The 12,577-nt window shown below is 61.5% G+C and overlaps 1 protein-coding gene across 7 annotated transcripts in view; it reads left to right on the top strand.

The window, feature by feature from the left end:
- Nucleotides 1-12,577, top strand: part of NADSYN1 (NAD synthetase 1) — a 48,951-nt gene that overhangs the window by 23,940 nt on the left and 12,434 nt on the right. For 6 of the 7 annotated variants that reach the window (XM_047774995.1, XM_047774996.1, XM_047774994.1 and 3 more), the window contains 10 exons: nt 2,451-2,539; nt 2,683-2,800; nt 3,496-3,627; nt 5,364-5,438; nt 6,790-6,914; nt 7,352-7,400; nt 7,851-7,953; nt 8,390-8,558; nt 10,031-10,166; nt 10,850-10,956. In XM_047774995.1, coding sequence (XP_047630951.1) covers nt 2,451-2,539; nt 2,683-2,800; nt 3,496-3,627; nt 5,364-5,438; nt 6,790-6,914; nt 7,352-7,400; nt 7,851-7,953; nt 8,390-8,558; nt 10,031-10,166; nt 10,850-10,956 — 1,103 coding nt within the window. The remainder of the gene's footprint in view (nt 1-2,450; nt 2,540-2,682; nt 2,801-3,495; nt 3,628-5,363; nt 5,439-6,789; nt 6,915-7,351; nt 7,401-7,850; nt 7,954-8,389; nt 8,559-10,030; nt 10,167-10,849; nt 10,957-12,577) is intronic. The other variant, XM_047775000.1, reaches the window with a different exon arrangement.

Here is a 12,577-nt window from a genome sequence, read left to right as displayed (position 1 = left end):
GGGCGGGCAGGGCCGGTCCCTCCCGAGGCCTGTCTCCTGGGCGTGTAGACGGCCGTCTGCCCCCCGTGTCCTCGCGGGGCCGTCCCTCTGTGCGTGTCTGTGTCCTGACCTCCTCTTCCTCTGAGGACCCCAGTCCTGTGGGGTCGGGCCCCACCCCCGTGACCTCCCTTGACCTTCATCTCCTCTGTAAAGACCCAGCTCCAAATACACCCTCATTGCGAGGTCCTGGGCGTCAGGGCTTCAGCCCATGAATTGGGGGGACGCACACAGTGTAGCCCAGGACTCCAAAGTCCCTGCCCCCCTCACTGTTGCACTCCAGGAGCTCCCGGGGACACACAGACTCTCGTTGAGAGGGTCGGCGGGGACGCATCTTGATCTCGGGGTGGACGGAGCCGGGTGGGGAGGGTGTGGGGGAGGGTCCCCTTGCTTCTCCCCATCCCCTAGCCTCCCCCCTGCTTCCTCTTTCTGCCAGGGCTCTCCCTCTGCCTCTCACTTCCCTAGGCTGAGGTCACCTCCCTTCAGGAGCCAGATCAAGTCAGGGCTTCCAGCTCTGGCTTCTGATTCTTGAGAGGCTCTCGGGGGGGCCAGCTCAGGCCTGTGCCTCCCGTGTGGCCGTGAGGGATGGGCACGGCTGAGATCGGGGCGGGGGTCACTCAGCCGGGCCTGGCCACCTCCCAGGTGATCTGGAAACTTTTCTGACCATGCGTTGTAGCAATGAGGACAATTTAAAATGCTTGTGACCCGGAAAACAATTTAAAATCCTTGTGACCTGGAACTGTGTGTGTGTGTGTGTTAAAATCTTTGTGACCTGGAACTCAGTGTGTGTGTGTGTGTGTGTGGGTGTGGGTGTGGGTGTGGGTGTGTGTGGCGGGGGAGAGAGACATCGCAGCAGCAACCCCAAGCTGCAAGAGGCACCCTTTTCATTCCTCGAGGACCCTTTCACAGCCTAAAAACACACCAGGGACCCCCCCCCCCCCCGCAAACCGATGCAGGGGGCAGCCTGCAGGTGGAAGGGTGCTTTTGGTGTCGATGGCTAGGAGCGAGTTGCACGAATTGGCCGCGGGTGAGTGTGGACGGAAGTTCCTTGGTGTTTTCAAGAAACGGGGCAAAGCCAGCCCAGCCACTGCTGCAGCCTGGGCGGCTCAGGTCCAGGGCCTATCACTGCCCCCACCCCCATCACAGTGCTTTATTGAGCATCCTGTTGCTCCGAGCCCTGGTCTTGTCACAGGAAGGTGGGGTCAGCTCTCCAGCCCTGCCTGTGTGGTCAGGTTTGGGAGGCGCCCGCTGCGGGGACTGTGGGGGCGCAGTGGTCCTGGCACGGCCAGCGCAGGGTCCTGTGTCTGCGGCATGAGGCCTGAGGGCAGAAAACGCCAGGTTCGCCTCTTAGTTCTTGCCCTTGGCAATGAAGGGAGTTAACTCCCTCTGTTTCTCTCTCACACACATGCGCGCGCACACACACACACACACACACACACACACACCCACGTCAGGACACCCGCCAAGATCGCCGGGATAGGGTCCAGGCCTCCCAGGGTGATGCCTTGGCTGAGTGAAGTCACAGCACACCTGGAACTTTTTCCTGGAGGGAGGTGCCAAGTTGGGCTCCACGCCTGGTGACAGGTCAGCACACGGTCATCTCGGGGCCTCCTTAGACCTGGGCAGCAGCCTCGGGGGCAGCTCTGTCCCCACCCTGGAAGCTCCTGCCCCTCGAGGGCCTCAAATGTGTCTATTGGAGATGCAGGCACCTTGTTCTGCCTCCCGTCCTGTTGCCCGGAGCAGAGGGACCTGTCGCCTGGCACGGGCTTCCTAAGGCTCAGTTGGGTCATTTCTGACATGGGACAGGACCTCAAGAGCACAGATGAGGAGTTTCCTTCATGGCTCAGTGGTTAGCGAATCCGACTGGGAACCATAAGGTTGCAGGTTCGATCCCTGGCCTTGCTCCGTGGGTTAAGGATCCGGCGTTGCCGTGAGCTGTGGTGTAGGTTGCAGACGCGGCTTGGATCCTGTGTGGCTGTGGCTGTGGTGTAGGCCTGCAGCTGTAGCTCCCATTCAACCCCTAGCCTGGGAACCTCCATATGCCACCGGCACAGCCCGAAAAAGAGAGAGAGGAAGGGAGGAAGGAGTGAGAGCACAGATGGTGTTGAAAGGGCACCGAGCCCAGGGGCTCGCTGGCATCTGTGCCCCTGGGAACTTAAGGAGCTGAGTCACGGGGTGCTGCAGCCCCGAGCTGAGCTCCCGGCTGACGGACGGTGTGACCGAAGCCCCTGGGTCAGCAGAGGAGACACCAGCTGGCGCTGGCCCCTGGGCTGGGAGTGCTCCTGGTCGGAGGAGGGTTCTTTTAGGGTTTGAAAGAACACAGCAGCTTCACACACGTCTCATGGGTGACGTCGGGGGTGCTGGCTCAGCCGGGGCAGCCCAGGGTTCTCAGGCACGCTCGTCTCCCAACGCAGGAAACCGTGCCCTTTGGGGACGCTGTCCTCTCCACCCGGGACACCTGCATTGGGAGTGAGGTCTGTGAGGAACTCTGGACGCCCCACAGGTCAGCACACCCCCACCCCGCGCGCCGTCGGTGCCCCATCCTCGCGGGGCCCCGGGAGACTTGTGGGCGCTGTCCTGGCCCTGCAGGGCTCGGGGGGCGGGTTAGGGACACCGGTCTCTCCCCTTCACTCTCTCTGCCCGCAGCCCGCACGTGGACATGGGCCTGGACGGCGTGGAGATCTTCACCAACGCCTCGGGCAGCCACCACGTGCTGCGCAAAGCCCACGCCAGGGTGGACCTCGTGACCATGGCCACCACCAAGGTAGGTGGCGGGGATGCCAGAGCGGGCCCCTCACACTCCTGAGCCCAGTGCCCGGTGCAGGGCGGGGCCTGGGCACAGGGATGCTCGGCGCTCCTGGTTACGGCCGGTGCTGACCGCCCTGGGGACTCCTCTCCCGGGGTCCCGCTTGCCTGACGTCACTTAACCCTCGAAACCGCCCTATGAGGCGGCCGCTGTCACCGCCTCCGCTCTCTGGAGCTGGACCCCCTGCACCGGGCAGTCAACTGGCCCCTGGGCTCCCCCACGTCACACTGGTCTCGGGACAGGAAGGCATCATGCCCGTTGGCACCACGGCAGGGCCCGGGGAATGCCCACGAGCCTGCTGGTCTCGCTGGCAGCGTGGCCCGAGTTTGCTCTTTCGTGGGACCAGGCTGCGTTCAGCTGAGCCGGTTTGATCTCAGCTTTGCGACCTGGGGCTTTGTTTTCTCTGAAGCCCCCCCTCTGCTGTCTGGTGGAGGCGACGCGCCTGCCTCATTGGGAGGTGGACAGGCACTCTTCGTGTGGTGCCTGGGACCCTGGAGGGCGAGGACCTGCAGCTGAGGGGCTGCCCTGGAGGCGGGCATTGTCTTTGCACAGCCTGGGGACAGGGGCTGGGGCTGAAGCCTCCTGACCTTGGGCCGAAAGAAGGGGAAGGTGGCAGACCCGAGCTGACCGTCACTGTCCCCTGCGTTTCCCAGAACGGTGGGATTTACCTGCTGGCCAATCAGAAGGGCTGCGACGGGGACCGGCTCTACTACGACGGCTGCGCCCTGATAGCCATGAACGGCAGCATCTTCGCCCAAGGCTCGCAGTTCTCTCTGGACGACGTGGTACGAGCGAGCTCGTGCGCGGTGGCGGGAGGGTCTCTCCTTCGGAGGCATGTCTTCTGTTCTCCCCCATAATGGGGGCTCCTGCCGGTTCTCCTGCATCCTATTCATGTCCTTGGCTCGCCCCGCAGCCCCCACCCCCAGGCTGCACATGGAGCCGAGAGAGAGCCAGGCGCTGCGGGGGGAGCCCGCTGTGTCGTCACAGGAGGGTGGGCACCCTGGTTCCCCCTGGGAGGATGTGAGGGGCTCGTTTGAAGAAAAGGATTCCATGGTTGGCGGGAAGTGAAGCCGCCCCTCGGATATAAGCCAGAGAGGTGTCTGGTCCCCGCGTGAGAGGGTCGTTTGGTTGGGGGAGGCTCGTCCAAGGGACCAGAGTGGGGCGGGGGCCTTGCAGGTGGGTCAGTGTGGTTTTCCTGGAGGTCAAGGCAGCACACGTGAGGCCCTGCCCCCCTCCCCCAGATCCTGGAAGCAGGATTGGAGACCTCGATGGGGAGGCCTGGTTCTGGGAGATGCTTCGGTGTCACTGAACTGTTGGCGGGGGGGCGGGGGGGGGGGGAGGGCAGTGACAGGCCACTTCTGTCCATATGAGCAGTGCAGTGTATTTCAGAAGTGTCACTACAGCCCTGAGGGCACGCAGGACATGGAAGGGGCAGAGGCAGAGGACAACAGGGGCGGAGGGGAAGCTGAGAATTGAACCCACAGCCTCCTCATCCTTCCTAGCACAGGCAGCTGTCCAGTGGCCCAAGCAGGGGCCATAGCTGTCCTTGGTTCCCCAGCCGGGCTCAGAAATAGCGCTCACTGTCTTGCATAGCTTGAATGTCCAATCTTCGAGTAACCTAATTTGATTAGGACTTTTTTCGTAAAGAATGCCATCTGTGAGTTAAAACTTTTTTCTTTTCTGCTATTTGTTGCAAGTGGCAGAACCCACATCTCATCTGGGTTCAAAGGCAGCATGTCCAGACCGACTAGGTGGTATTGCTGGGTCCCTGGTTCCACCCCTCTATCACTGTCTAGCTGGGCCTCCCTTGGGGTGAACTTCATTTTAAGTTGCCTCATAGTCAAAGTATGGCTGCAGCAGCTCCAGCCATTCCATCTTCATGTAGCTACATTCAAAGGCAGAAAAAGGGCCCTTGCTCCCCAAGTGTCTTTCTAAGGAAAGAGAAACTTTCCCTGATGGCCCCAGCAGACATTTATTGGTGGAACGGTGTCCCGTGCTGTGATTAACGGATCACTGGCAAGTGTCTCAATTCAACAGAAGTTCTCGTGACAGCGACCAGAGGGAAGGGCTTGACTGGCAGCACCACTGGCTAATCCTTCTCCCTGGGCCCCCAGTCCCTGCCTTAGAAGGCGTGGCTCACCGTGTGCAGTTTGGTACAACTATGAAAACAAATTAGACATGGGAATGAAAAAGCAAAACAAGGAGTTCCCGTCGTGGTGCAGTGGTTAGCGAATCCGACTAGGAACCATGAGGTTGTGGGTTCGATCCCTGGCCTCGCTCAGTGGGTTAAGGATCCGGCGTTGCCGTGAGCTGTGGTGTGGGTCGCAGATGAGGTTCGGATCCCGCGTTGCTGTGGCTCTGGTGTAGGCCAGCGGCCACAGCTCCGATTCAGCCCCTAGCCTGGGAGCCTCCATATGCCGCGGGAGGCTTTCTCTTTCTAGAAAAGAAAAAGAAAAAAAAAGGAAGAAAAAACAAAACAAAACAGGAAATCACAATTTTCCCTTGAAACTCCCTTCGGCAGGAAGTCCTCACGGCCACGCTGGATTTGGAGGACGTCAGAAGCTACAGGGCGGAGATTTCATCTCGAAATCTGGCGGTAAGTGCCCATCGACACACACGCAGGACCCTCATCAAAGACCCGAGAATTTTTTTGAGGAACAGCTTCATTGAGACATCACTCCTATACCACAGAATTCACCGACTTTGACACATGATTCTGGGGGTTGGTGTATTTGCGGAGTTAAGCAGCAGCATCAGAGTCCGTGTCAGAACATTCTCAGCACCCAGAAGAAACTTAGACGCCTTAGTACTCCCAGCCCCCTGCAGCCACAGTCTACGTTGTCTGTCTGGACTGGCCTATTTGGGACATTTGACATAAATGGAATCCTATAATATGTGGCCCTTTGCATCTGAGTTTTTTCATTGAGAACAGTGTTTTGGGGGCTCATCCCTTGCTGTAGTGTGAGTTAGGACTTTATTCCTTTTCATAGCTAAGTAATATTCCACACCGTGGCTAGAGCACGTGGCATCTGCTCATCTGTTGAGGGACATTTGGACTGTGTCTGTGTGTGATGAATTGTGCTGCTGTGGACACATGCCCGGGTGTTTGTGTGGACATGTTGGCGTGTCCCTTGTTACACACCTGGGACTGGACGTCGGGGTCATGTGCTCATTGTGTAACTGTTGGAGGCCTGGCCAGGCTCATCAGCCACCGAGCCGTCTTGCACCCCGCCCCCAGCGCTGTTGCAGGGCTGTGGCTTCCTCACATTTACACGAGCGCTGCTTTTTTTTAGGGCTGCAGGTGCGGCATATGGAGGTTCCCAGGCTAGGGGTCACGCCGGAGCTATGGCTGCCGGCCTACGCCACAGCCACAGCAACGTTGGATCCGAGCTGTGTCTGCGACCTACACCACAGCTCATGGCAACACCAGATCCTTAACCCACTGAGCGAGGCCAGGGATCGAACCTGCATCCTTGCGGATGCTAGTCCGGTTTGCTTCCACTGAGCCACAGCAGCACCTCCACCAGTGCTTCTTTTTTTTTTTTTTTTTTGTCTTTTGTTGTTGTTATTGTTGTTGTTGTTGTTGTTGTTGCTATTTCTTGGGCCGCTCCCGCGACATATGGAGGTTCCCAGGCTAGGGGTTGAATCGGAGCTGTAGCCACCGGCCTGCGCCAGAGCCACAGCAACGCGGGATCCGAGCCGCGTCTGCAACCTACACCACAGCTCATGGGAAGGCTGGATCCTTAACCCACTGAGCAAGGGCAGGGACCGAACCCGCCACCTCATGGTTCCTAGTCGGATTCGTTAACCACTGCGCCACGACGGGAACTCCTGCTTCTTATAGTCATCTCTGTGCTGCCGTCCTGGGCTCTGAGCTGCGTTTCCCCCTGGCCGGTAGGGCCCTGCCCGTGGTTGTCCCCAGAGCCTGAAGCGGTGTCCTTCCCCAGGCCAGCAGGGTGAGCCCCTACCCCCGCGTGAAGGTGGACTTCGCCCTCTCCTCCCGAGAGGACTTGCTGGAGCCGCTGTCTGAGCCCATCGAGTGGAAATACCACAGTCCCGCCGAGGAGATCAGGTGGGGCCCTGGCGAGTGCAGCGGGTGGGGGGGTCGGGGGAAGGGTCCTGGGGTTCCCGAGGCTCCCCGTCCATCCCCCGCTGCAGCACCGAGAGGCAGGTCGCCCTTGGACGGGACGAGGCTGCTTCGGGGTGCAGCAGCCAGCCCGCCGGGCCCATGCCCAGCTCTGCCACTTCCTTGCCCTGCGCCCATGGACACAAAGACGCCGTCCTTGCCTTTCTGTGCCCCCCTTCAAAACAGGGCCAGTGATGGTGTCCACTGCCCAGGGCCATTTTGAGACCTCAAATGCGTTAATTCACATGAAATGCCTAAAGCAGAGACTGGGGCATCTGACAGCCCAGCCACTGCTTGCTGGCACTGCCTCCGCCTTGGCACCTGTCTCCAGGTGAGCTGCCAGGTCAGCCTCTCCCAGCCTGATGCCTGCCCTTGTTCCCCAGCCTCGGACCTGCGTGCTGGCTCTGGGATTTTTTAAGACGCAGCCAACAGGTACGACCTCAGGTCCTGTCCATCCTTCTCCGGGTCTGCATTTGACTGTCTGCCAGGCTGGTGATGTTGTCTTGAAGGCAAGCGTTTCTTGGCTCTGCCTCCGTCGGGAGCCTCATCTACACTAGCCCGAGGCCAGAGGCCACACGGAGGTTTGGTCCTGTCTTTGGGGTCCTGTCTGACGGAGCCGCGTTACCAGACTCCCGTCGTCTCCTGTCGGCTTTGTGATCCTGTGTGCCCGCCACGCACCGTGGAGTCAGCCTTAGATGCTCTCCCCAGGGGACGCCCCTTCGCCTTCTAGAAAGTCCATCCTGGACCAGGAAGGCCCTCGTTTTCCTCCCCCAGGGAGAGCATTTTGTGGGCGCTCACTTTTGCAGGTGGCGCCGGGCTAACTTTTGGGGCGTTGCTCTTCCGAGCTGAGCCTCACACCCACATCTGCTTGGCCTGTTCCAGGCGGGGTTCTTCCTGTCGCTGAGCGGTGGGGTGGACAGTGCGGCCACCGCCTGCCTCGTCTACTCTATGTGCCACCAGGTCTGCGAGGCTGTGGAGCATGGAAGTAGGTGGCATTTGGGCGGAGCGGGTCCCCAAGGGCGAGCCTGCGGGAGGAGCAGAGGGAAAGCCCAGGTCCTGGCCTCTGTGGTGGAGGACGCGCTGAGATGTCACAGCGTCACGCCCAAGCCTTAGAGCCTGGGGACAGCAAGGCCATTAAAATCCCTTCCAGGGCCTTGGGCCCCTGTGGCGGCTGTGTCCCCTGAGCCACAGGTGCCTGCCGCTGCCATGTGGCCCTGTGGAAAGGCCAGGGGCCCCAGGGTCAGGCAAACCCGGGTCCACATTCTGCCTTTCTGTGCGGTGACATCGGCGGTTCCCTTGTGGACGCAGCCGAGGAGCGGGCATCAGGATGCTGATGTGGCGAGACTGCCGGGCAGTGGGACGGGCTGAACCGGACCGGCGCCTCGGGCACAGCACTTGCCCTTCTGTCCCGCGGGTTTCAGATCAGGAGGTGCTGGCAGATCTTCGGAGCATCGTGCACCAGGCCAGCTACACCCCCCGGGACCCCCGCGAGCTCTGCGGCCGCCTCCTGACCACCTGCTACATGGCCAGCGAGAACTCCTCCCGGGGCACCTGCGACAGGGCCAGGGAGCTGGCCCAGCAGATCGGAAGGTAGTGGAGCGCTGGCGTCGGGGTGGCCAGGTGGTGGGGGCCGTGTCTGTGGGGCAGCAGGCAGCCAGGCGGCCGGCGGCTTGCCCCTCCCTTGAGGAGGGGGACCCTCTGTGGGTTTCACCCCGACGCCCCCGTCTGAGATCTCCGCCTCCTTCCCTCCCTCCGTCCCGGGCACGGGCTGCGGACTGGGGAGCCCCGTGGGGAGTGTCTGCGACCCGGCCACCATCCCCTTCCACCCGGCGCCTCAGTACCTGAGGAAGGCGGAGGGAGGGCGTCTTCCCAGACAGGGGGATTCAGTTCCATCCGGAATGTTCTCTTTATTCTCCTTCCAAGGGGAAAGCGAGGAGCTGCCTTTCTGGGTTTTTTTTTGTTGTTGTTATTGTTTGGTGGTTCTTTTTATATTTTTTTTATTTTTTGTCTTTTTAGGGCCGCACCCACGGCATATGGAGGTTCCCAGGCTAGGGGGTTGAATCGGAGCTGCAGCTGCCAGCCTCCACCAGAGCCACAGCCACGCAGGATCCGAGCAGCGTCTGCAACCTGCACCATAGCTCACGGCAACGCCAGATCCTTAACCCGCGGAGCGAGGCCGGGGATCAAACCTGCATCTTCATAGATACTAGTCGGGTTCATTTCTGCTGAGCCACAACAGCAACTCCCCCTACTGAGTATCCTGTTGGAAAAACTGTGCCTTGAAGTGATTGAGGTCCGCCTACTCCCCCTGCAATGAACTGGTCCGAGAAATAAGGCCATTTTCCTGGGGTTTCCTGCCGTCTGGATGTTCCGGCTCTGTCCGTGGTGCAAGGGCACAGATTCTGTATAAACCGGAAGTTGACCTCGGCCTGGGGATCGAGCCCTCATCTTCATGGATGCTAGCTGGGGACACAACACTGCGCCACAACAGGAATGCTGGGGCTGCCCCCCTGCATGCAGAGCTCAGCTAAAAGCTGCCCCCACCTAGCACCTCTGTTCCTGGGAAGACGCCCAGAGGAATTGAAGGCAGACATGCAAACAAATATTTGCACACTCGTGTCCAGGGCCGTGTGTTCACAGCCGCACAGACAACGCAAATGTCCACCGCCAGCTGACGAGAGAAACGAAACGTGGTCTGTTCGTACAAGGGAAGGGTCCCCAGGCTGCCACGTGGATGCACCTTGAAAACATCACTCCGAGGGCAAGAGGCCAGACGCCAGCGGCAGATACCCTGTGATCCCATGTGTGGGAGGGGCCCAGTATAAGCAGATCCCCCGAGACGGAAGGCGCCTTCGTCGTGGGCAGAGGCTGGAAGAGGAGGGATGGGGGGGACGGCGCGCGGTCTCAGGGTTTCCTTGGGGGGCTGATGGAACGTTCTGGAACTGGAGGTGGTGGTTGTGCGATGTCAGGACTGTGCTAAATGCCGCGGAATGGTGCCCGCGAAGATGGTAACTTGTGTGTCCTGCGTTTTGCCGTCTGCACGCCCACCTGTCGCCTCCCAGCCACCACATCAGGCTCAGCATCGACCCAGCGGTCAAGGCGGTGATGGGCGTCTTCAGCCTGGTGACGGGTCGCAGCCCGGCGTTCGCGGTTCACGGGGGAAGCAGCAGGGAGAACCTGGCGCTGCAGAACGTGCAGGTGGGTCTCCCAGACGGGCCGCGGGGAACCCCGGGGACGGCCGGTGCTGGGGTCGGCATGCCTGGGGACAAGGACGGGGGAGCGTGGGCACCGGCGCGCGGGTTTGTGAGCGTGACGCGTGAGTGTGTACAAGCTTAGGCCATCTCCGCATCTCCGGGCAGCAGCTCACACGTGGCCCTGCCTCCCGGGCGGCTGCTGGCGCGCTGGACGCTGGCCGCCCGGTGGAGGGAAAGAGGGACCTGGGCTGCGGCTGCTGGACCCTGTCCAGGGTCCCTGTCCCCTTCCTGTGGGCAGGGGTGACCTTCCCCAGTGGTGACACGAGGGGCCGAGCTCTCTCCCAGCTATATCCCCAACCTGGTCTCCCCACCGCCCCAGCTCATGGCTCCAGCTCTGGTCCTTCTGTCCCCACGGCCAAGCGCCCAAGCCCAGCCTTGAGGGGAGGGGGGCACCCCTGGCTCCCAACTCTGGACAGCAGAAGCTCCTGTGTCACGTTAACTTCCCTGTCCTCCTGAGGTGGCTGGGAGGTGGTGTCAGCACACGGGGTCCCTCGCGCCCTGCACAGGTGACAGTCCCCCCCCCCCGTCGTCCAGGCCAGGTGACGGTCCCCCCCCACCCCGTCGCCCAGGCCGGGTGACGGTCCCCCCCGATGTCCAGGCTGGGTGACGGTCCCCCCTGTCGTCCAGGCACGCGTGAGGATGGTCGTGGCTTACCTCTTTGCCCAGCTCAGCCTCTGGTCTCGGGGCGCTCCAGGCGGACTTCTCGTGCTCGGATCTGCCAACGTGGATGAGAGGTGCGTGCGGCCCTTGCCCAGACAGGTCCCCTGCTCGACCCGAGGCTGCCCGGCGGGGTCTGTCCCACACACTCTGCCCTGGGTCCTGCAGCCGAGGGCCTGAGAGGACACAGCCATCTCTCCGGCCTGGGAGTCCCGGCCTCGCCTGCAGACCCGCCCCTGTTTCCACCACCAGCCGTCCGCTCAGCGGGCTGGGGTGATGCGGGGGAGCCCCACTCGGGGGCTTTGAATCCTCCTGGCCTGGCTCTTGGAGGCGGGGCCTGACACCCTGGCCTTGTGCCCCAGTGGGAGCCCGGCCGGGGGCGGGTGAGTGTTGGGTCTTCCTCTCGAAGAGTGGGGGGAGGTCAGCCGTGTGAGTGGGCAAGGGGACATGGGCCAAATGGGGCCGCAGCACAGGTGTGTGACCTGCCAGTCCAGGCGTAGGTAAGCCAGGGAGCAGGAAGCAGCTGCTTTTGATGCCGGGAATTAAACGTGAACTTGGGGAGTGTGGAGAAGCGTGCCTGGCGAGGTAGGGCGAGGTCGGACCCTGGAAGGCCTTGTAAGGCGAGGACGCCCCGAGGAGAGGCAGACGGTCGAGTGTGTGGTCGGCAGTGACCTTGGAAGTGGGTGGGCTTGAGATGGGGTGGAGAGCTGCGGTCATCTGGTGGTCCAGCGAGAGAATGTGGGGGGGAGGCAGGGGGAGGGCTGGACCCATTGATGGGGGGTGTGAGGGTCGTGGGGCGGCTGGGACAAGTGGCCACAGGTGGCTGCAAAAGAGAAATGAATTACTCCCTTCCACCTGACCTCAGGGGCTTCAAATCAAGGTGTCGCAGGGCTAGGGGTTCCTACTGTCGCTGGGCAGGTGAGTGACCTGACACTGCCTGTGAGGATGCAGGGCCCATCCCTGGCCTCACTCAGTGGGTTAGCGGCACAGGTCACAGATGTGGCCTGGATCTGGTGTGGCTGTGGCTGTGGCTGTCGTGTAGACCCGCAGCTGCAATTTGGATTTGACCCCTCGCTTGGGGACGTCCACACGCCACGGGTTCCACCCTAAAAAGGCAGAAAAATGCCGCAGAGCTGGATCCTTTTGGAGGCTCCAGGGGAGAGTCTGTTCATTGTCTTCCAGCTCCTGATCCCCTGGCCCGAGGCCGCTCCCTCTCCCTGCAAAGCCGGTGGTGCAGGGTCCGGGCTCTGTGGTCACAGCTCCCACTGACTGACACCCCCCACCCCCGCCACTAACTCTCCCGTTTTTAAGGACCCTTGTGAAGGCACTCAGGGCCTCCCCCGTAACCCAGGATAATCACCCCATCACGAGGCCCTCCACGTCATCTCATCTGCAACGTCCCATCCGCCCTGTATGCGTGTGTGTGTGTGTGTGTGTGTGTGTGTGTGTGTGTGCATGTGTGCATGCGGGTTTCAGGGGTCAGGATGTGAGCATCTTTGGGGACAGCTCCATCCACCACGGGAGGTGACTAGGAGCGGGGAGGTGGCCCTGCCGCTGTCGGCTCAGGGTCCATGTGCCTCTCAGGGGCCCCTGTCCCTCAGCTCCCCGCACTGCTGGACGTGGCCGTCACGTCCCAGACGGGCTGCTTCCCGCTGGCTGCTGGTCATTCCCAAAGCGGACGTGACCTTGCCCAGGTCT

This window comes from Phacochoerus africanus, chromosome 4, assembly GCF_016906955.1.
Source record: "Phacochoerus africanus isolate WHEZ1 chromosome 4, ROS_Pafr_v1, whole genome shotgun sequence".
Taxonomy (NCBI): domain Eukaryota; kingdom Metazoa; phylum Chordata; class Mammalia; order Artiodactyla; family Suidae; genus Phacochoerus; species Phacochoerus africanus.
The sequence above is the reverse complement of the archived record's forward strand: the minus strand, read 5'-3'. Positions and strand labels throughout refer to the sequence as shown.